The following is a 23,694-nucleotide window of genomic DNA, read 5'->3' on the forward strand; positions in this document are numbered from 1 at the left end:
CCGCCGCCGTCTTCACCCAACACCATCACCAACGTCGCTACCGCGGTCGTCGTTGTCACCCGACTTCTCCTACCCCGTTGTCGTCGTCATATGTGAAGGTACTGCACTCTAATCTCGATCTAGATCTATCGCACTCTCATTAAGCGTGAGCACCGTACTCTTTGTGTGTGTCAGGTTCGCATCCTGAGAGTGCGACAGGGACGCACTCTAATAGTGCGTTTATCTGTTATATTTATCCAGACGTATTGTTTAACCGCGTCGCTGTCGCACTTATAAGATGCGTGTGTGACGCGCTTTCAACGTGCGATTAATACATTTCTGGCCTGTAACAGAAACAGTAAACAATTTGCATATTTTCTTTTGCATTTCAGGATGAGTCTCCCTGAGTCATATGAAGTGAACATGCCACAAGAAAGGAAATTAGCCAATGTAGAAGATATACATGATGTGCCAATTGCAGCGGACTACACAGAACAATTTACCACAGACAGGGTATTTTCATAACCAATGAGTGAGTTTATGTCAAATAAGTTGAATTTATATGTGATGCGTATATGTGTTAATATTTTGTAGGTTTTTTCTACTCGAGAGGAGCTTTTGGATTGGGCTAAGAATGTAGGAAAGCAACATGGCTTTGTGATCATAATTAGAAGGTCTAATTGTGGGAGCAAGGGCTGTGGGAGTAAAGGCAGACAGGTGGCTACTTTGGTGTGCAAGATGAGCGGAAAGTACAAACCATACAAGTCTGTGTTGGTGCGGAAGGGGATAGGAACCAAGAAATGTGATTGTCCGTTCAGGCTCAAGGCGAGATACACATCAGAAGATGGTTTGTGGAGGTTCACTGTAGTACGTGGCGACCACAACCATCAGCCAGCCGAGACTCTGGTTGGCCATGCCTATGCCGGTCGCCTTACAAGTCAAGAAAAGGATATGGTTGCTAAAATGGTTGACAATAGAGTGAAGCTAGGTAACATGTTGCTTGCATTGAAGGATGCCAACCCTCAGAATGTGACTACCATAAGGCAAGTGTACAATGAGCGGATGGCACACATTAGGGCCAAGAGGGGACAATTGTCAGAGATGCAGCACTTGATGGGGTTGTTGGAGGAAGACAGGTACACGCACTGGTCCAGAACTGAAGAGGGTTCCACGGTGATCCGGTCCTTATTCTGGGCCCATCCAGTTTCCATCCAACTATTCAACCAATTTCCTACTATTGTCTTGCTTGATAGCACGCACAAGACCAACAAGTATATGATACCATTGTTGGAGATGGTTGACATGACATCAGTTGGATTCACATACACAATCGGTTTTGGCTACATGTGCAATGAACGTGAACATGAAGTTACATGGGCACTTGAAAAACTAAGGGGGTTGCTACTTAAAGAAGAGGACATGCCTAAAGTCATGGTTACTGACAAAGACACTGCTTTGATGAATGCAGTTACAGCCACATTCCCTACAGCAGCTCACCTGCTATGCCAGTTCCATATTACTAAGTGTGTGAAGGCAAAGTGCAAGCTCATTATCCAAGACAAGGAGATGTGGGATGATGTCGGAGACGCATAGAATAGAGTCATGTATGCTGAGTCAGCGGAGGAGTTTAATGCAGGCATGGACTTCTTACGTTCATTTGTTGGGGAGCACTCTGACCTCATGAATTACATTAAGGAAACTTGGTTGCCGTTTAAGCACAAGTTTGTGAAGTATGCGATTGACCGTTACATGCACATCAACATCTGCACCTGATGAATCCCAACCTGTTTTGGGATTGAGCATTGCGACAGAGTTAGAAGTCATTGCAAAGATGTTTGAAGAAGCTAATGTTTCAAGAAGACAAACTATCAAAGAGAGGCTTCGGGAGATTGCATACTCAGACTTCTATGTGTCCTCCTCCAAACAAGTTGTCTACAAGGGGTCGGCCCAATGAACCTAAGGGTTCTACCAGACGCATTCCTGGTTCTTGGAAGAATGTTGATGCAGTACATGGGTCAAAGCAAGGTAGCAACTCATCAGCTCCACAAGGCAAGGGGCGTAAGACCCGGTCAACAAAACGGAAGAGCATTCCTTCCAATCAATTTGCACCTAAGAAGAGAAGCAAGAGGATAGCAAGCAAGTCAGCTCAGCTCCCGCCACAGCACCTGAAATGCAAAGTTTACTCGGCCAACTACATCCATGAAGTGCCCGAATTCCTCCGTGAGTATGTCATTGACATTCACAATGTTGAAAATGATGGCAATTGTGGATATAGATGCATTTCTTACTTGATGGGTAAGGGAGAACAAAATTGGAAGCAAGTTCGAGAAGACATGATAAAGGAGTTTACATTACGGCAAGGTGTTTATCATGGTATGTATGGCACCGACAAACATTACGAAAAAGTACTACAAGTCTTGCATCTTGCTCCAAATGAGTTTGCAACGGAGGAGAAGTGGTTATCCGTGCCGGATATGGGCCACATTGTGGTACAATGTACCAGGTTGTGTTCGTGACCTTGTCGAATCGGGGGGCGCCACCTACTTCCCTCTCACCGGTCCAGTGCTACATCCGTCAGAGCACCAGATTATATGTTTACTCCTTGTCAACAACAGCCACTGGGTGAAGGTACTGCTCAATATTACATTTAGTATGAATTTACCTTATATTACATGAACTTTATGAGATACTTAACAATATATTGATCATTATGTAGGTGCTTATTTCAACTGACTTTCCTTTGCCAACGATTAATCCACAATGGATTTATCAATGTACTGTTGAAGCTCGTGGTTGGCAGCTACCGTACTTGGATCGCATGACCCTATTCAACAAACTCTCCCGAGAGGCAAATGTAGACATACATAAGGTCGATGGAGGAATCATAAATCTTGCTGAAGATTAGTTTGCAAATTTTCATATTAGTTGTAATGTATCTTTGACAGATTATAATGTACTCCCTCCGTCCCTAATTATAAGCTAAAGTTGTAAAAATCACACTTATTAAGAAAGCCTTAATTGATGCATTGGTTTTCAAAAAAAATGTACAACTTTCTATGTTTACCCCTATTTATGATAACACTTTTTCATCATTGTACTACTAATGGTGGTGCTCCACTACCAATAAATGCAAGGGTGAATATGGAAAGAAATATTAACTTTTGCAAGGTTAGCTTATATTTAGTGACACAAAAAAAGTCTCAATGTTAGCTTATAATTAGGGACGGAGGGAGTATGATTTAACTTGAAGTTTATTAATGTATCAATGACAGATGTAATATAATCTTAGTTTCTGTTTCTGTTGTGTTAAAGTTTATGTTTATGTTGGAATTCTTGTTTCTGTCAAGTTTCTGCAAAACCTCGCACTACGAAACTGCGTCAACAACGCACGCTCAGGGTGCGATGCTAACGCCTTTAAAAAGAGCGACTCATATCACGCACTTTGTAACTGCGCGACTAACGCACTTCACTAAGGGCATATATGTGCCTTACCTATGTATAGTCAGACACTGTGACATTAACTCTGACACTAATTAATCGCACCTTCAACATGCGCCTGCAACGCATGTTTAAGGAGCGTCTACGTCGCTCCTTGGGTAGGTGCGAGAGAAACGCACTACAAGGGTGCGTTCGAAAAGGGTAATTTCGGGTTTCAAAAATTTCCTTCGATCTAAATAGGGGTGAGGGGGGGTCTGAATAACAATTCTCTTTAGTTTTCCGTCTATAAACTAACGGAATCTATAAAAAAATTGATCAAAAAATAAAATTAAATTAAAAACATGATGAATGTTCATCTTCTTCCTCATAAACCTAGAAAAACCCAAATATCAATTTCTATCATCAAGTTCATTATCTACATCCCAACTTCCATCATAATTCATAATAAAAAACTCATAGACATATGAATGAATCTTTCTCATCACGTTCATCATCTTTGTCTCCATAACATCATCATCTATATTCTATAAGAGCAAGTCAATCAATACAAAAATAGCCCAAGGCTGAAAATTCTACCGTGAACGAAAATTTCTATCAAGATAGTCAAAACGAGATTGTAGTTGAGGGGAGATACAAGAATCTCGTTCTAAAAACACGAATTTATGGGTCTCTTGAACCATCTTCCTTCAATCTCGTTCTGGGTACTTCGATCTCTCTTCCTTTGACCCAGAATCAACATCCAACAAACCCCAATCTAGATTGCGACGTTCTAGGTAACTTCGAACCCTCTTCTCCTTCAATCTCGTTCTGGGTACCTTTGAGCCCTCTTCCTAAGACCCAGAAACACCATTGAACAAACACCAATCCAGATCGCAAAGTTCTGGGTACTTTTGAACTCTCTTCCTTGGACCTAGAAACACCATCAAACAAACCCCAATTCAATAAGGAGTGGAAGAGAAAGCTTCACAAGAAAAATTGGGGAATAAGGACAAGAAGAAATTGGAGTGGGATTCTCTTTATTGTACGATGCGTGAAGCAGTTCACATGGAGCGGTGGATGGGGGCCTCTCCAGAAATGAAAAACAAAAAAAGAATAACAGAAAGAAAAGCCCGATTGATCTTCATAACGGACCTGGGAGGAAGGGAAAAAGTTGAATTTGGATCTAGAAGAAAGGGGAAAGGTCGAAATCTGAATCTGCAAGGATTGGTGGTTATCTTCTTGTTGGTTTCATAGAAAGAAAGATGGGGCTGGGCATCTTTTGCTGTTGGTTGCAGATTAAATGTAAGGAGTTTTAGATGCATTGATGAATGTAAGGTTTTAGGTTTATTCTGGGTTTGGGAGATGAAGTTGATGAAGAAGAGGGGCACAGGCAAGGCACATAGGCACATGCCTGCCCTCTATCCTACTAACCTTGTTCTCTTTTCTCTAAGTCATTTAAAAAAATCCACATAAGAAAAAACTGTCCAAAATCTAGCAGAACGACTAATTGTGGTAACACGTCAAAACATGGGGACTAAGAATGCTAAAAAAATAGTTTAGGGATTTATTTTGCAGAATTCAAATTCGTGGGGACCAAATGTGCTTTTAAGCCAATAAAGTAACAAAAGAAACTGTGGTAGTTTTTTTTATCAACAAAAGAACAAGTGCATTGAAGGGAAGTACAATGTTACTTTCAAAAACGAAATTGGTTGAGATATAAAGAAAACAAAGATAAGTGATAAATCATAAATATGATATATATAATGTGATTGGTAGAAGGCTCATTCTTATGAAAATATAGATATTGGGCCTTATGGTTATTGGGCCCTATGCAGTTTATCTTTTTATTGTTTATAGTTTTATTAATCTAACTTTAATGTCCATGCTCTTATTAGGTGTCAAGTTTCTAGTATATTCCTTGCATTAGGATGATGTCACTTGTTGATCATCTAGAGAATTAACCTTTAGCTATAAATCGTACCTCTTACTGTTGAAATGGATAACAAGAAAATTGAAGTATTTTTATCTTTCTCTTTATTTTCTTAGCTTACCTTTTAGAGTTCTTAGCTTTCTTGCTTGATAGGAATTAGCTTCCTATGTGATGTAATAGAAAAAGAGTGGCATAGCTAGGAAAAGGTTCTATGCTTTGTTTTTGCTGTCTGTTTCTTTTTCTTTCTGTCATTGTACATTGTCCTATGGACCTTTTCCTTTTCTTTTCTTTTCCCTTGTACTTACCATGGGTTGTGCTTACCAAAAAAAAAATGTAATAGAAAAAGAGATAAAAATGAAAAAATGAGTGTATTAAAATGGGCTGTGTCTACCGTGCCTCATTTTCTAACTGAGGCACGGTGGTGCACTTACTGTTTGACCTCAAATTACAAAAATACCCACTTTTCTTTTTTACTTTCCATTCTTCTCCTTTTTCTCTCACTATTTCCACGACAATAAACCCAGAAAATGAATCTGACCTAGCCACAAAATTCCTTGCTCAGTGACCCAAAAATCAATTCTCTCAACTTCTCATTTTCCTTCTATGCTGTTAATTTTTTTTTATAAACCAGAAAGGCACCAGATCCATTTGTTTCCACTCATTAGCATGACACAGTGCCATCCTTGCGTATGGCTGCCATGGCCACGCCGCCACCATCTCGTTTTCCTTATGATCGCACCACTATCTCCTTCCCTCAACCAGAACCACGCTGCCGCCATCCTTCTACTCCCTAGCTACGCAGCACCACGCTCCCCTTCAGATCTGTCACGCATCACCATCTCCTTCCTAGCCCCAAATCGGTCGTCGCCATCTCCTTTCTTTCCGGGTTCGCGCCATCACCACCTCTAAAGGACACCCCAATGAATCCGTTTTTTTCAATGCTTCAGTAATGGATGAATGTTGGGAAACTTTTATACTCTTTAGCTTTCTGGGTTTACTGACCTGTTTTATTGAGTTTGCTATTTGAATTCAGACAAACAATAATTATAATTTTGTCTTTAAGAATATACAGTCATAAACGAGTTCACATATTTCTTGATGAAATTTATTGGTCCAAACCCCACACATACAATATTATAATTGGACTGTACTGAGTTTGGTGTTACAGTGACTATGTTCTCCGACGGAAGTGAGAGAAACAAGAAGAAAGAAAATGAGTGAAGGGTAGTTTAATTATTGCGATTATTCTTAACATTATATATGGACCACTTATTATTTAAGTATTAAATCCAGTGGTGGAAATTAAACTGCACCACCTTGCCTCAGTTAGAAAATGAGGCACGGTAGACAAAACCATTAAAATGCCATTATTATTTGATGGTTCATGAATCAGAACCCATATTTATAAAATAAACAATCAGAATGTACCAAAAGTATGAAAATGAATATGACCAATTGCAAGGGATGCAAAGTAATGAAATTCAAAAGAGCTGAGCTTTGTAAATGTTATGATGCATGAAAGTTTCTCCAACTACATCAAATCTTTGGTTTTTTTTTTTTTTTTTGAAAGCTGAATATTATATCAACAGAATAAAGCATACAAAGCAAGCAAAAGAGGCCAAAAAGTTCAAAAGGCCCTTTTACACACAAAACAGACGTAGTATATACAGTAGGTAAATGAAAGAACAACAACTACAACTAAGGTTACAATAGCAAAGGACGATAGGAAAAGAAGATAGAAACGCTGCAAAACCAGATACAGCAGCAAAAGAGCACAAAGCAGCAAGGCCATAGAGACTGGAAACTAAGAGAGTAAGAGGCTTGCCAATTAAAAGCAAAAAGCCCCCCCCCCCAGACAAAATCACGCTTTCTTTCAACCTTTTTCTCCAATCTCCTGTTATTCTTTCTTTACTTGGTTTACTGATTCTTTCCGTCTTTGTATTACTCTTATGTAATGCCTGTAAATCCTTTTTACATGCACTATTGTGAACAATATTTAATTTCTACTATAATATATGGTAAAATGTATGTGTTCCATATGTATTGTTTACATTCAGCTATCACAACCAATATGTTTTAATAAAAATATAGAAAATAATAAAAGCGTGAGCGGCTGCAACTCCTTGTGATCCAACTCCAACAAGATAAACAGCAAGGAATTACCAAACTTAATTTTGTTGGTCCCTTAACAATGCAAGACCTGACTTAATTTATATGGATCGTAGTGACAAAAGTTATTCCACATTTGGAGATGTTGTATTCTTGAGAAGTGGCTCTGTAGTCGATTCCTCCCATTTATTCAACCTCTTCGTTGCCTCTTCAACCTGCGCAATGAATCAAGATTTCATTAATCACCAAAATAACTAGCTTGTCACCAGCACATCATTTTTTCACCATTATTGAAAGCTGCTTATAGTTTTAGTTTTTACCTCTTTATTCCAATCTGTTCGAAATGTGACCCACATTAAAATAATTGTTTGCAAAACCGTGCCAGCCAGCATTCCCAACCATATTCCCTTCACAACAAACATCAAAACCTCAATACGCAAATTGCAAAAACATGCATCAATTTTCACATCATTAAATTCAAATCAGAACCTTTGGTTGAGGAAACTTGCAATATCAACATACCTTAGCACCAAATTTGAAGTAGAAACCAAGAACTGCACCAAATGGTATGCCAATTCCATAATAACAACCAACGTTCACATACGCAACAAAAGTTTGCCATCCACATCCAACGGCCACACCTACATATACATTCATACATGTTATTCTACAAGTTTCAAATTTTCTAAAATTCATGGATTTGTCATTGATCATAGAATTGAAGTTACTTACCGGATAAGACAGGTTGAATGCCGTTGAGGACAATGGCTAGAGCGAGGAGAGGACAGAGGTCTGAGACAGCAGCCGCAACCTCTTCACCGTCCGTGAAGACATAGCTGATCACATCTCGCAACACAAGCACCGCAAGTGCTTCAATAACTGATATTATGAAAGAAAGCGTTGTCACCACCACCACTGAAAATGAGGCTGATTTTGGATTTCTTGACCCCAGCTCATTGCTCACTCTCACACTGCATCAAGATCATTCAAATCATAAATCACTAATTATTTCAATTTCCAGCACTACATAACAAAGTGGGAGAATCAAACCTCGCAGCTGCATTGAATCCAACTGAAATCATGAACACGTATCCAGACAATGTGGTACTGCAATATAATTAAAAATACAGTTAGAATATAACAAGTAAAAATTACAGATTGAATAATAAAAAGTAAGAAATTTCATGAGTCCTAACTTAATAGTAGCTTTATTAATAAGTAGGGGATGTCTAAATGACCCATGATAAAGTAGTAATTTAAAAAATAATAATACGATGGTGTTTTAGAAAATATTGAAATGGCCCACACCAGTGTATAATATTCTCTTTGTTTTTCTTTAAGATCTCTTTCGCTTCCTAAAAAAAATGTAATGAATCAAATTTATTAATTTTAAAAAATATTTACAATATTCCGTAGTTACCCTATTATTGTATTAATTGTTACTCACTATAAATGACTTGAATGAATAACATGAGAGAGAATTAATGCTGGTGGTAATCAATATTTGGAAATTAAAAAACAATTAATACAAGATTTTTTTGGATAAGCCAATTAATAGTATATATAGGAGCACTGGAGGTGCTAAAAAATGTACATAGTCAACTCAAAGAAACACAATTAATACAAGATAATATGAAAAAACTACTCCATCTGTTACTATTTATCTATTCAGGAAGAAAAGGTTCACATAAATTATGGAAAACAATTAATTGTGTTGATTTTCATAAAAATATTATTTGTTATCCTATATAACCCTTTAGAATGTATTTTATCTTTCTTCATTTATTGTTTCTGTAAGGGCATTTCTTGGAAAAACATCAATTAATGCTCTCTTGAAACTCTAAGTGGACAGATATATAGGAACACAATTTTTTCTTCAAAGTTGACAGTTAATAAGGAACGGAGGGAGTATTAATTTGTAGTTTTAACTTTTTTGTTTTGTTCCAAAACCATTGTTGTTTTATATTTTCAAAGCACTTTATCTCATTCTCTTTCATTCATGCCTTCATTTAATATTGTATCTCTTAAGTACCACATCTTATTTCCACCAATCACAATTCTCACCAATTAGTTAGCCAATGATTTTCATTCTCTCTCTTTCATATAACTCATATTAAAGAAGGGTGTTTCAGTCAAATTATAACATCAATTAATGAACTCTTAAACTTAGTGAAAAAACTAAAACTACAATAGTTTTGGAACGGAGGGAGTAATTTTTTTCAAAAATTTAGTAGTGAATCTTATATTTAAGGAATACAAAAAATGTTTCTAGGGATATATTATGAAAAAGGAATGGATGAAGTAATAAGTTAAAAAGCTCCTTTTCAAATGGGAAAACTTTTGCCTCAAAAACTACTTCTATATTAATCTGGAATGCTTAAAAAAAGGCTAGAAACAACATAAACAAACCTTACCAAATAGAAAGTGAATCCAAAGCCAACTCCGGATGAGGAAGGAGCCCAGCAAGCAAAACCAGGATCTGAAAGTACCACGTCTCGAGGCATAACATAACTGCAGATGCCGCAGATAGCTTGAACAACTGTGGCAACCCAGAAAACGCTTGAACCGTGAACCCTTTCCATGTGTGTCTGCACCTCTCACTCTTCACAATGTACACAAACTGCCCAATCACTACGATCCACCATGACGCGCTCAACATTAGAGACGCGCCCAACAACCCGAGCTTGAGCGCGTAGACCACGACGTAGCTTAGGACGAGATGCAGGACCAACGTCGCTGATGAGATGTATGCACTTGGAGCAACTATGCTCTGTGCTTGTAAGAATTTCTGGATAGGGAAGTTTAAGCTGTAGGCGAAGATTTGAGGGATGAGGCCATAGACGAAGAGTGTTGCTGCTTTTGCGATTCTTGGGGATTCTCCTAAGAAGATCAAGATGGGCTCACAGAAGATGTAGATTATTGTTAAAACGACTCCGGCTAGTGAGAGAAGAATGATTGATCTTTGCATGTATATGCCTAGCATCTCGAACTTTCTTGCACCGTATGCTTGTCCGCATAGTGTTTCAACAGCACTCCCCATGCCCAACTATTAATCAAAATGTAAAAATTAAGTGTGTAATTGAACAAAGCTCATTTGTGTACAACAGAATACTGGGAAACACCATGCACCACAATTTGTGGTGAATAGAAACTGACACAAATTCAAAGTTAATACAAAATAAGTTTACACGAAGCATTTTTGGTTTTTGAGTTAAAATTTATGAAAATTGTGTTTGTCAACTTGAGTTTAGAAAACGAAGTAGGATTAAAAATGACTTATTATAATGTGATTTATGTTTGGATACAAAATAAATCTTGTTTAGATGATTGTCAAGTGAGTAAATGGTAAAAGTTGTCAACTTTCAACGGAAAAGCTAGGTCGGATTGATTTGACTTTGTTTATAAGGTCAATATTGCATTCAACTGAATGTGAAACTTAAACTCTCAAACATGTTGTCACAATATTTTTAAATGTGACTTAAAAAGGTTAACGGTTAACATATAAAAAGATAAATCAGAAGATACTAGAATAATAAAAAAATAATTTGTTCACACTCTGATTTCATTGACAAGCTAAGAGCTAGATGATAGAGAAATCATTAATATTTCTAAAACACATATAAAGAGAATGTGTGGTACATTAAATTAAGATATATAATACATGCAATTCTAGGTCTGGATCATGAACAGGATCTACAATTGCAGTGGTTACTCTTTTCAAAGATTTGAGTTGAAGGTACTTATTTTCAGATCCTGGAAATGGCTCAAAAGCAAAAATAATTAAGGATTTTCATTGCTCCTTTTTCGAATGGTTTTGGAACCCAAAGATGTGTTTGGGACTGGGTCTCCTTTAAGGCTGAGGCTGTTTTTGTGTCTACTGAGGCTGCACTATTTGATGAAGGTTAGGGTCGCTGATATCACTTCTGTGCAGCATGGGGTCTGGTCCTAGTCCTTGTGGGTTTTGTAGGCTTCTTTTGTTTTGATTTCTCTTGTAAATTCCCATTCCCTGTTTCGTCCCCCGTCATTTTTTCCCCCTTCTTCTGTAATCTGGTGTGGGGCACCAATTGTGCCCCATTTAATAATACAATTTTTGCATTCCAAAAAAAAATGTTTAAACCGTAGACCCTAAACTTTGTAGTTTTAATATGTCTGCTTTCTATATTATTTACTTTCTCCAATCTTGTATGTATACGGGTTTGAAGTACCACTTATATTTTTTTTAAAATAAATTTGGCTTATAAAAATAAAATCTTCATGCATTAACATTATCTAATTAAACACACACACACTTATCACTTATGTACCCAAAAAAATATCTAAACACGCACTTAATGTGTCATGGATCAATCACCCTAACCTTTTATTTTTATTGGTTTCACATTTGCATCAACACAAATTGACATTTGCTTCTTTCCAACCTAATTTTGGCTCTGTTTGGGTTAGCGTTGAAGGCACATGACGCGCGTTGTGTTTGCAATAACGTGGTCCACCCCTTCTTTTTACCTGTTTGATTATACGTTTTTGAAAACGCACCAACGCATATCAGCGGGGTTAGATCTGCGGCTCTGTCCATGGTTCAAATCTGTTTGTTTGCTCTGATTCTTTGTTCATTTTCCATCTTATCTATTTGGTTTGTCAAGTTTTTTTTTTCAACATCATTCATTGGAGAGAAAGATTGGCTCACCAAATTTCAATATTCGTCGCGTAAATTGGTCGGTGTCAAGAACAAAATGCTTCTTCTTGGACTATTGTTCCTCTTCTCCTCTTACACCAAATTGCAATGTTCAAAACTGAGTTTTAGATTTTTTTTTTAATATTTTTCTCACCAAATTGCATAATTTCTTTAAAAATTATTTTTGATATCACCCAAACGTGGATTTGATTAAAATAACCCAAAATAAAGTTCATTTTTTCATAATCACGTTTGTTACAAATCATCCAAACATAAACTATATTTATTCCAATACAACTTTACAAAAATCACGTTATTAAAATCACGTTAATTTAAATATCATGTTTCAAGCGAAAATCCAAATGGCCACTTTAGCTTATTGTATCTAAACATCTACTTATAATACGTTGAATAAGGTTTCCAAAGGTGAATAGTGAATACGTACCATGAGGCCATAAGCGAAGACTTGGATACCATTGTTTCCAAGGGAAGCCGCAGCTAGCTCAAGGTTTCCCAAGTGGCCTGAATAGATTTGAGTGGACATGGACATGACATAGTTGATGAGGTACACTATGACAGCAGGAGCAGCAAGGTAAATCAAGAGCTTGAGCTCAATCCATGTTGCAGATCCATAACGCTTTGCAAAAGGGACGCTCGTGTCTGAGAGTATTCGCTCAAGCTCACCGTCTGATCCTTCATGCTTCACGCTGAATGAATCAGCAAACGACAGCGGCAATGGTGGTGGTGGGTGGTCATTAAGCTCTAGCAAAGGTGGTTGACCATGATCTACATCTTTTTGCTTAGGAGAACCCATGTGGAAGTTTGTGAATTGTTGTGCAGGGAGCCTTGCGAGGCTATGTCTTTGAGGCTTAGTGATTACAAACAAATGGTGTGTATATTGCAGCTTTCAAGAGTATTTATTTGTGAGGATAAGACAAAAAACGACATCACTTGACCCCTTCCCTTTATCAAAGCACCTGGTCCCTTCTCTTTATTACTCGCTGGTGTATATTAATTTGGTGGGTCTATATTGATTTGGTGGGTCTAAACTCTAAATGTTGGTGACTATGCTGGGGCGTACTAATTGTTCTTATAGCAGGGGGTGTGTTATTTCCATATGTAAACTATTGGTTCTGTGTGCTGGTCCTTTTCTATTTTTTTCTCTCTTATATAGTGGATTGAAATATCTCATATACTCCTAATTCAATGAATTTTAAATTTAAAAAAAAAACCGACATCAATTGTATATATTAGTATATTATTACTAGTACTTCCATTAATTTAATTGGACATTTCTAAAAAACAAGTCAAACCACAAAAGTGAATAATATTTTTCTAAAATTAACAATATTAGTTGAGCTTCTTAATATAATTTCTCTCTCATTATTCTGAATAATTAAATAAGAATGAATGTAGTACTACAGTATAAATCCCGCGCGGAGCGATTATGAATAATATTATATAAATTTGTTTTCTCTTTATCATTGCTGGCATAATTAATGCCCATGTCAGAATGTCAGTAACATGGACAACATGATCTGCAAAATTGGATCTTAGCTACTTCCACGTTTATAAGATGGAAATATGAATGATATCATTGATGATTTACCAAATAACAATAAGTAAGAATAAATAAATTAAAATAACAAAAGAAACAGTGATAGTTGACTTACTGTCGAAAATGAAATTGGTTGAGATATAGAGAGAATAGAAATAAGTTATAAATAAAACGTAAGAGGAAAAGAGATAAAAAAAACAAAAAATTAGTGTATGAAAATGTAGTTATTGTTCGGTGGTTCATGAATCAGAACCCACACTTATTTTTTTTTTTGGTAAGCAAAAAATTGTATTGATATGAAGTACAAGGGGTACTTCAACCCAATACAATGGAAAGGAGAGAAAATCTAACAAAAGAAAAAAAACAAGCGTAACAATCAGATTTACCAGAAATTAAATCTTGTGAGAAGGCAGCAAACGAAGCTTGTCGTTCAGATTTACCATGAATATATATGAGCAATTGCAAGGGAGGCAAAGTAATGAAATCACTGCAGATAGTGGTGCAGTTGTAATCCAATTGTTGGTCTGAAAATTAAATTTTATTTATTGATTTGGTAGGTGCTGTTTCTGGTGTGTAGTAGCTTGGGGCATAACCGTGGGTCTATTATATCGCCTGCTACAATGCTGTTTCATACTGTATGACTGTATCTATTTAGCACCTCGATCTTGTCCTTTCCACGCACATGAACAATATAAGAAAAATATTTCAACCAATCAAACTGTTGACTAAATTATATGAAGTAATGACAAAAATTTATTCCACATTTGGAGTTGTTTCATCCTTGAGAAGTGGCTCTGTAGTCGACTCCTCCCATTTATTCAGCCTCTTCGTTGCCTCTTCAATCTACAATGAATCAAAATTTCATCAACAAAATAACTAACTACCTAGCTTGTCAGTTGTCACACTCACCACCACACACATACTTTATAGTTTTTACATTTTACGTACCTCTTTATTCCAATCCGTTCGAAATGTGACCCACACTAAAATAATTGTCTGCAAAACCGTGCCAGCTAGCATTCCCAACCATATTCCCTGCACAACAAACATCAAAACCTCAATATGCAAATTGCAAACATGCATGCATCCATTTTCACATCATCAAATTCAAATCAAACTTTGGTTGAGGAACTCAAGAAAGTAGAAATCAATATACCTTAGCACCAAATTTGAAGTAGAAACCCAGAACTGCACCAAATGGTATGCCAATTCCATAATAACAACCAACATTCACATACGCCACAAAAGTTTGCCATCCACATCCAACAGCCACCCCTACATATACATTTATACATGTTATTTGCCAAGTTTCAAATTTTCTAAATTTTTTGGATCCATCACTAATCATACTATTGAAGTTACTTACCAGATAAGACAGGCTGAATGCCATTAAGGACAATGGCAAGAGCGAGGAGAGGGCAAAGGTCTGAGACTGCAGCTGCAACCTCTTCACCGTCCGTAAAGACATAGCTGATCACATCTCGCAGCACAAGCACCACGAGTGCTATGATAACTGATATTATGAAAGAAAGCGTTGTCACCACCACCACTGAAAATGAGGCTGATTTTGGATTTCTTGACCCTAGCTCATTGCTCACTCTCACACTGCATCAAAGATCAAATCCATTGTTCCATCATAATTAAATCATCACTACGCCAGAAATGGGATTCTACAACGCCTATTCTAAAGCGCTTAATGTGGGAAACGCTTTAATAGAAATCGAGAACCAATGTTAAATCGCTCTTTTTAATAAGCGCTTTAACGTATTGTACCTTTCATAGCGCTTCACGTTGTAAAACGCTTTAAGTAATTCCTTAAAGCGCTTTTGGCTAACAACGCTTTAGGAACAAAGTTCATTTTACAACGCGTTATATGGAAAAACGCTTTAAGCATCTACTTAAAGCGCTTGTGGAGTTAAACGCTTTAAGAAATACAGTATATTTTACAACGGTTTTGTTGGGAAACGCTTTAATATAAAATAAAATAATAAATAAAACAAAATTTATGATTAAAATCCAAAATCCCTCACTCTTCCACTTTCTCAGTAACTGAACACGCATACATCGCATACTCACACTCTCATCTCACCCGCCACTGAAAAGCCCCAATTTCTTTTGTGCGAGAGTAGTTTTTGCCAGAAGGCAGGCAAAAGGGATTCAAGCATGAGGACTGCGATTCATCACGATGGTGAAACTAAGCATGGGCGGATCCAAGGCTCGACAAGAGACCTTTCTATGCCGCAAAGACCTTTTTTGGGTTTAGGTTAGAGCCAGCTGCACCGTCACCACCGCGCCGTTCCGCTCCGCCGCCGTTGAAGCTTGTTCTCCCAAATCTGGGGGTACTGTCGTGGTTCACTTGTTCTCCCTCTCTCCCCGAAGTCCAACCACCGCTGACACCACTTCTCTTTCCTTCGGATCCAGTGATGTGGACGTGAGTTTTTCTCTCTCAGAAACAGGTGCTGAAGCTTCCGCAACGCCGATTGGTGATTGTGTTTCTCAAATTCTGCTCCTGAGGTCCCTCTTTTTTTTCAGATTGCTTGATTCTTCTTTTAGTTATTATATAATATAATGCATGATTAAATTTGATTCTGTCTCATGAGCAACCCTGATTGGGTGGTGTTTGTGGTCCATAGAGGGATTGTATGGTCTTGTTGTGGTTATATAGAAGAAAAGGCCAATTGTAGATCTTTTGTTGCGAATGGACCGTGAATCCACTTGCTTGCTTGTCTGCTATGTAAGCTTGCTAGTTCAGAGTTTGATAAGTCCACAAAGTACTTGCTGCTTGGGTGTTGGCTTTAATGTGTTATAATTGGTTGTTGGGTGAGGATCGAGTGGGAAGAGGATTGACATTGCTTTGCTGACACAAGCCCACATTCATGCATTTTAGGCACCTGTTGTCTATCTGTTGAGAAATCTTATCTCATGCCTCACTCAATATTTGATCATGAGGAAGTGTTTTGGTTTAACTTGGTAGTTGGTAACGAAATAGTAAAGAGTTATATCCACAAACCACAATACATGATTGTAGCTGTAATGTGTTCTTTCTCATCTTGCACATCATAATTAATTAAGTTCTTTGATTTAAGGCCCTTGAGCTCAATTTGCCTGAATCATCTAAGCATCTAAGATTAAATGATGACTGCTTTTTCCCTTTTTATTTAACATGGCAGCACAAGAGGGTCAAGTTAAATAATTAGCTTGCAATTTGTAATAGATATTTGGGATCCATGTTTATTTAGCTGCAAGTTAAATAATTAGCTGTAATTTAACATGGCAGCATATGTCTTTGAATTGTTGCTTAGTGGGATTGTTAAAATACATATTCTTCTCTATTTTGTCATAAGCCATATGTTGTTAAGTTGATCTTACTTTGGTTCTGACTTGAATTGTGCCTGTTAATCTTTGCTTGAGTGCGTGATAGTATTGCATCCATAACACTTGATTAGGGAACTAGCTTAAGAGCCAATAATGATTTTGACGGTTATAGATGAACTTACATTTTACCTATTGACGTTAGTTGATATTTACACGACCTGACTGAAACTTGAAAGAGCTTAAAATACTAATATCAATATGTTCAAGTCAGGGTCTTTTAATGTGCTCAAAGTTATAGCAATTAAAAATTTGTTTAAAATATTTTGTATGCTAAGCTATATGGTGTAATAGTTTTATTAGGAGTTTAACATTAATATAAAAGCATGTTTAAAGCATACTTGCCATTCAACCTTTAATGTCACAGAACCAATAGTTGTCAAAGTTCTCAATTTCATGAGATTAGGTGCATAATAAATTCACATCACTCTTGTTGACTGTAGCTTCCCTATAGTTTGATAGTAAAGTCTCATAGTACTCATATTAATCTACACTTATTAATGTCCTGTCTTTTTTCACAATGAGATTCTCTATGGTTATTTTACCATCAATAATGTGATGGTCTGGAAATTTACTCATCGTGCTCATCAATAACATGCTCTAGTGTTCGATATGGAGTTACTTGATTATACTGTTACTTGTTAGCCTCTTTGTGATTGGAGATTGGGTTAGCTTCTACAAAAACCTTTGAGTAATTGGTTTGTCACATAAGGAAGGTATTCTATAGTTATGATTTCTCATTTACTAGTCTTCTTGGCCATTATTCACGGGTAACATCAATGCTATCTCTAGGACATTGCTATTTTGGAAAGGGATTCCCGGAGTATCAGATTTCAGTGAACAAGTGAGAACCATGGGAGATTTGCCTTGTGAGACTCTTTTCAATGAGTTTTAATTCTCAGCTTCTATTATTTTTATTTTTCAGCATTTTGATTTATTATGGTGCCTTCAAATTATGCAATTTTCTTTTCCTTGCTTTTCAATGTATGGAGGGCCAAAATGGGTGAAAGGAGTGGTATTTTTTTCTGCATGAGATAGAAATGATTGAACGGGTCTAAGGACAAATAAGGCCGCATGCAAAGACAAAGAGATGTACAGGCCAAAGATAGTAATTGGAATGAAGAAAACATTGGTCTTTTCCCTAATCATTATTTAACCGTGAGTTCTTGTTTGAGTTATCTTTTTCTATGCTAGATTATCATCATATTCATTGTTTGAACTCACTTCATGTCTGTTGCTAATGTTTCTATGTTGTGATGTTGTCGAATGCTCGCTGCTAGGCTAGCATGTTGCTCTTGTTATTGGTGCAAGGGAGCTTTATTTTGAGTATCTTGGAAGGAGTCTTCTGGATTCATTTTGAGTATCAGATAGCAAATATCGTTCGTATTCAGGTACGCATACTAAACTTGGGATGCATCTGGCAGTGCTTTCTACTTATTTTAGGTGTCAATTATATAACATCTAATGTCTGACAACTTTTGTTAATTTTTTTCACTTTCAAGGCTGCATGTTGCATTGGAATGAAGGATCATTGCTCTTTCTGGTGTTCCTGGAACTATTTCTCTTTTCTTCGAGTAGCACAGTGAACTGATGCGATTGTTGATCCTGTTCTGTTTTGGTTCTCTCTCTGATATGCTACTGGTATGATGACAGGGGCTGTGTATTTTTTCCCATTGGATTCTTGCTATCTGATTTGCGAATGGGAGGGACCTCTTGTGCTCTTTGTGTGCTTTTTTCTTTTTTCTTTGTTGTGATGTATGTACCTTTCCTTGTATTGTTTGTTGTACTACTCATGAGAGTTTTGCTCTCGTGCTCATTTCAATAAATCTTTGCTTTGTCGAAAAAACTTAGGCCTAGGAATAACAATAACAACCAACATCCCTCTATGGATTATATATACATATTGTTAGTTTTGTTTGGTGAATTGGAACTCTCACATGTGTTTTGACAATTGATAGAGTGCCTACTTAATAGTATCATCAATCTCTAAATGTTTATACTTGAATTTGGATCTAATTTACCATTTTTTTTAAATAGTGGTTGTTTGTTGAACTAGGTATAGTAGGCTTACATGCAATTTTTTTTAAAGGACATGTTATTCTACAGCGCTTCTTTTAAGAAAGCGCTATGGAATGCTAGGATGCCACATCGCTTCTTTTAAAAATGCATACACGATACAACGCTTCTTTAAATAAAGCATTATGGAATGCATACATACTACGACGCATTTTAAGAAAAAGCGTTGTAGGATGTGTCATGTTCTACAGCGCTTTAAAAAAAGCGTTGGACAGTACTACAGCGGTACAAGCTACAGCGCTTCATAAGCGCTGTAGAATTGAAAAAATAAGCGCTGTAAAATGCAATTTCTGGCGTAGTGCATTAATTATTCCAATTTTCAAGACCTCTAGCACTGGTGAATTGAAACTGAGTAATATAAAGAGGGAGAATCAAACCTTGCCGCTGCATTAAATCCAACTGAGATCATGAATACGTATCCCGACACCGTGGTACTACAATAACAAATCAGGCAGCGTCATGAGTCATAACTTTCAATAAGAGTTAGGGAGAAAAATGTCGAATGATCAAACTTTAAAGAAAAATTTGACCAATAAAAAAGTATCCTAATGTAAGTAGTAATTTTAAAAGATAATAATACAATGGTTGTTTAGAAAATATTGAAATCGACATCAAGTATATAAATATAAAATATATATATATATATATATTTATTGTTGTGGTATAAAATGTGAGTAAGTCTCACATTGAAAGATAAAGATAAGTTTAAGTGGTTTATAAGTGTGAGGACCCGTGCACCCATTATCTTTTAAGGTTTTGGGTGAAAGATGTGGTGTCTGGTCCACTCGTGATTTACTCTTTAAAGCTAAGTTTTATCCCTAAGTTTTAAACCATCTCATTTTTATTTTTTTTTTGACTATTTGGTCCAACATAAAGGATATAAATTAAGGAATTTGTGGTGTCCCTATGCCACCACTTTAATAATTGATCAAACTTGTGTGTGATTGGGTACCATAGCTATCTCCTTCAAGAATTGAAATAAGAAAATGATTTGGACGTTTAATTAACGACTAAATTTTGTGAAGCCTGATCCTGATCCTGGCCTATTTTATAATTATATATGATGTAGGTTTATAAGTTTGATTAATTATTTTTAAACTCTAGACTTGAAATATTAGGCTTTATTAGGTCAATCTGAAAAAAATGACATGCAATATATCTAAGTATAATTAATTACTACGGTCTTTCCAAAAAAGATTACTATGATTTTGTTTTGGTAAAAGATAATATATACTATTTATATTTACTTAAATATATCAAGAGAAATTATATTTGTTACGAGACGAAAAAAGGGAGTTCAAATTGGATTTTGGAAGGAATAGATGAAGTAATAAGTTAAAAAACTCATTTCCAAATGGGAAAACTTTTGCCTGAAAAACCAGTTGTATATTAATCTGGAATGCTTAAAAAAGGCTGGAAAGAACAAAAACAACACTTACCAAATAGAAAGTGAATCCAAAGCTAACTCTGGATGAGGAAGCAACCCAGCAAGCAAAACCAGGATCTGAAAGTACCACGTCTCGAGGCACAACATAACTGCCGACGCCGCAGATAGCTTGAAAAACTCCGGCAACCCAGAAAACGCTTGAATCGTGAACCCTTTCCATGTGTGTCTGCACCTCTCACTCTTCACAATGTACACAAACTGCCCAATCACTACGATCCACCACGACACGCTCAACATTAGCGACGCGCCTAGCAACCCGAGCTCGAGCACGTAGACCACCACGTAGCTAAGGATGAGGTGCAGGACCAGCGTCGCTGCTGAGATGTACGCGCTCGGAGCCACTATGCTCTGCGCTTGGAGGAATTTTTGGATCGGGAAGTTTAAACTGTAGGCGAAGATTTGAGGGATGAGGCCGTAGACGAAGAGTGCGGCTGCTTTTGCGATTCTTGGAGATTCTCCTAAGAAGATCAAGATGGGCTCGGAGAAGATGTAGATTACGGTTAAAACGACACCGGCTAGTGAGAGAAGGACAGTTGATCTTTGCATGTATATGCCTAGCATCTCGAACTTTTTTGCACCATATGCTTGTCCACATAGTGTTTCCACTGCACTCCCCATGCCTAACTGTTCATAAAAAACCTCCAATTAAGTGTGTGTTTAATTTGGGTTAAAATTTAAGAAATTGTGTTTTGTCAACCTGAGTATAAGAAACTGATCAAGTTTGATTAAATATGGTTTTATTATAACGTCATTTATGTTTGAATACTTTTTATTCTAAAGTAATCTTATAAAATGAAGGGTTAATGATCAAATTAGTTCATGAATTTGTAAGTTTGTTTGATTTTAGTCATTCTGATGAAAAATGACGTTTAGTGAGGGTCAAAAATGTCAATAATTGTGAAATAACCGCCACTAAACGTCACTTTTCATAAGAGGAACTAAAATCAAATTTGCTTACAAACTCATAGACTAATCTAACCATTCTTGTTTTAATGATATAATTTAATTACACTTTCAAGTGAGTAAATGCTAAAAGTTAAGAACTTTGAACAAGCATAAGTTGGATTTGATTAAACTTGGTTTATATGGTCAAATTTTCATGTGAAAAATAAATCTCCAAACATGTTGACATTACAATATTAAATGTGATTTAATAGATGTTAACCGGTAAAAAGTGAATCGAAACACACTTTAAGAATAGAAAAATATTTTTTCATGGCTTAACAAAAAAAAAACTTAAAAAACTAGAAGATAGGAAAATGGGACAAATATGATTTTTTTTATAGGCAAATGTTAGTGGTTAGTTGTTAGTAAGTTAGAAAATCCCTTCAAATTTCTCTTTCAGAATTCGAACCCGAGACCTTCCCCTCTCCACTCTTATGTCTCATGGCTCTTACCACTTGAACTAACACCCGGTGACAAGGGAGAAAATATGATGGATGTTATGATAAAAAATGAGAAATAGATGCAAAGGAAATATTAAAAAAAACAAAAATGTATAAATAAGAAAAAGCAAGTAAAAATGAGTTAAAAAGTTAAACGTGAGAATACCTGTATCAATTCTTAATTCATATCTTATTTTATAACGAGTAAAAACATACTGTGAAGATAAACCAGTTATAAAGGTGACCTACTCACTATCTTAAGTGCAGTAGTACATGTGTAATTTGCTTATCCTTTTTAAAGAATGCTCTTTCCAAAGAATTCAGTTGAAAGTATACCTTCATGCTATACTTTACATTATCTAAAGTATAAACACATACTTAAGTGTGTCATGGATCAATCACCCTAACGGATCAATCACCCCAGTTTTGTATGTTTGGTTTCACATTTGCATCAACACAATTGATGGACGTTCACAAGCAAATAGTGAATAGTGAATACGTACCATAAGTCCATAAGCGAAGACTTGGATGCCAGTGTTTCCAAGGGAAGCAGCAGCCAGCTCAAGGTTTCCTAAGTGGCCTGAAAAGATTTGGGTGGACATGGACATGACATAGTTGATGAGGTACACTATTACAGCAGGAACAGCAAGGTAAAACAAGAGCTTGAGCTCAATCCATGTCGCAGATCTATAACGCTGCGCCAAAGGAACACTCATGTCTGAGAGAATTCGCTCAAGCTCACCGTTCGATCCTTCATGCTTCACACTGAAAGAATCAGCAAACGACAATGGCAATGATGGTGGTGGTTGGTCACTAAGCTCTAGCAAAGGTGGTTGATCATGATCAACATCTTTTTGCTTAGGAGAACCCATGAGGAAGTTTGTGCACCGAGCCTTGTGAGGCTATGTCTTTGAGGCTTAGTCACAAACAAATGGTGTCCATATTGCAGCTTTCATGAGTATTTATATGTGAGGCTAAGTCAAAAACCGACGTCACTTGTATCAGTATATTTTTACTACAATTCAAACCACAAAATTACAAATCTATACTATAAAATCTGCATGGGGAAATTAAATAACACCATTTGTATATTGTCAAGGATTGCATCTGTCAGTCTGTATTCTCACCGGCAATAGTATATCACTACAATACAAAACCCGTGGGGCACATGGACTATAAATAATTATTAAATTTGTTTTTTACTTCTTTTACTATATCATTGCTTGCATAATTAAGGTCCATGTCAGTACCATTAAAAACAGGAATCTGCAAAATTGGATGTAGCTACTTGCCCGATTTTAAGATGGAAATATGAATGATATTATTAATGATTTACCAAATAACAATAAGTAAGAACAAATGAAATAACAAAATAAACAGTGGTAGACCTACTGAAAATGAAGTTGGTTGAGATATAGAGAGAATAATGATAAATAATAAATATGATATATATAATGTAACGTAATAGGAAGAGGGATAAAAATGAAAAAAAATAAATGTATGAAAATACGTTATTGTTTGGTGGTTCATGAAACAAAACTCATACTAATAAAATAAATAATTAGAAATGAATATATATGATTAATGTAGATAATAGAATAGCATGACTTCTGCGCAAGAATGACACGCACAAATTGAGAAATGGTCCAAATTTTTTATGTACCAAAAAAGTAGATAATAGAAACCATAGCCTCTCTCTCTAGGTTTTCTCTCTCAAGCTCTTTATCGACTAGGGTTCCATTGGGTGGC

At 36.4% G+C, this 23,694-nt stretch overlaps 4 protein-coding genes across 4 annotated transcripts; 2 read left to right on the top strand and 2 right to left on the bottom strand.

The window, feature by feature from the left end:
- The first annotated feature begins 372 nt into the window (after positions 1 to 372).
- Positions 373 to 1,572, top strand: LOC130744954 (putative protein FAR1-RELATED SEQUENCE 10). The gene is made up of 2 exons (XM_057597111.1): positions 373 to 492; positions 574 to 1,572. The coding sequence occupies exons 1-2, from the start codon at positions 373 to 375 to the stop codon at positions 1,570 to 1,572; spliced, it is 1,119 nt and encodes a 372-aa protein (XP_057453094.1).
- Positions 1,573 to 1,886: 314 nt separating this feature from the next.
- On the top strand, positions 1,887 to 2,884 carry LOC130744955 (uncharacterized). The gene is made up of 3 exons (XM_057597112.1): positions 1,887 to 2,352; positions 2,483 to 2,607; positions 2,696 to 2,884. The coding sequence occupies exons 1-3, from the start codon at positions 1,887 to 1,889 to the stop codon at positions 2,882 to 2,884; spliced, it is 780 nt and encodes a 259-aa protein (XP_057453095.1).
- A 4,425-nt stretch (positions 2,885 to 7,309) lies between these two features.
- Positions 7,310 to 14,039, bottom strand: LOC130747023 (protein DETOXIFICATION 40-like). Its single transcript, XM_057599837.1, has 7 exons — positions 12,553 to 14,039; positions 9,850 to 10,481; positions 8,486 to 8,542; positions 8,168 to 8,406; positions 7,958 to 8,076; positions 7,756 to 7,842; positions 7,310 to 7,650 (listed from the first exon to the last, which is right to left on the bottom strand). Exons 1-7 carry the CDS (start codon positions 12,919 to 12,921, stop codon positions 7,561 to 7,563), a joined length of 1,593 nt encoding a protein of 530 aa, XP_057455820.1. The 5' UTR covers positions 12,922 to 14,039; the 3' UTR covers positions 7,310 to 7,560.
- A 142-nt stretch (positions 14,040 to 14,181) lies between these two features.
- On the bottom strand, positions 14,182 to 22,892 carry LOC130747022 (protein DETOXIFICATION 40-like). The gene is made up of 7 exons (XM_057599836.1): positions 22,449 to 22,892; positions 20,553 to 21,184; positions 19,491 to 19,547; positions 15,032 to 15,270; positions 14,822 to 14,940; positions 14,614 to 14,700; positions 14,182 to 14,508 (listed from the first exon to the last, which is right to left on the bottom strand). Exons 1-7 carry the CDS (start codon positions 22,815 to 22,817, stop codon positions 14,419 to 14,421), a joined length of 1,593 nt encoding a protein of 530 aa, XP_057455819.1. The 5' UTR covers positions 22,818 to 22,892; the 3' UTR covers positions 14,182 to 14,418.
- Between the last annotated feature and the right edge of the window lie 802 nt (positions 22,893 to 23,694).

Source organism: Lotus japonicus, chromosome 3 (genome assembly GCF_012489685.1).
Source record: "Lotus japonicus ecotype B-129 chromosome 3, LjGifu_v1.2".
Classification (NCBI taxonomy): domain Eukaryota; kingdom Viridiplantae; phylum Streptophyta; class Magnoliopsida; order Fabales; family Fabaceae; genus Lotus; species Lotus japonicus.

Bases quoted from the DNA above. Each gene is read 5' to 3' on its own strand.
- LOC130744954 (XM_057597111.1), top strand. From the start codon at position 373: ATGAGTCTCCCTGAGTCATATGAAGTGAACATGCCACAAGAAAGGAAA. The intron at 493-573 runs GTATTTTCATAA...AATATTTTGTAG, and splicing joins AACAATTTACCACAGACAGG to GTTTTTTCTACTCGAGAGGA.
- LOC130744955 (XM_057597112.1), top strand. From the start codon at position 1,887: ATGTGTCCTCCTCCAAACAAGTTGTCTACAAGGGGTCGGCCCAATGAA. The intron at 2,353-2,482 runs GTATGTATGGCA...ACAATGTACCAG, and splicing joins ACGGCAAGGTGTTTATCATG to GTTGTGTTCGTGACCTTGTC. The intron at 2,608-2,695 runs GTACTGCTCAAT...ATCATTATGTAG, and splicing joins ACAACAGCCACTGGGTGAAG to GTGCTTATTTCAACTGACTT.
- LOC130747023 (XM_057599837.1), bottom strand. From the start codon at position 12,921: ATGGGTTCTCCTAAGCAAAAAGATGTAGATCATGGTCAACCACCTTTG. The intron at 8,407-8,485 runs GTTTGATTCTCC...ATCTTGATGCAG, and splicing joins GGATTCAATGCAGCTGCGAG to TGTGAGAGTGAGCAATGAGC. The intron at 7,651-7,755 runs GTAAAAACTAAA...TTCATTGCGCAG, and splicing joins GAACAGATTGGAATAAAGAG to GTTGAAGAGGCAACGAAGAG.
- LOC130747022 (XM_057599836.1), bottom strand. From the start codon at position 22,817: ATGGGTTCTCCTAAGCAAAAAGATGTTGATCATGATCAACCACCTTTG. The intron at 14,941-15,031 runs GTAAGTAACTTC...ATGTATATGTAG, and splicing joins CATTCAGCCTGTCTTATCTG to GGGTGGCTGTTGGATGTGGA. The intron at 14,701-14,821 runs GTATATTGATTT...TTTGTTGTGCAG, and splicing joins ACTTCAAATTTGGTGCTAAG to GGAATATGGTTGGGAATGCT.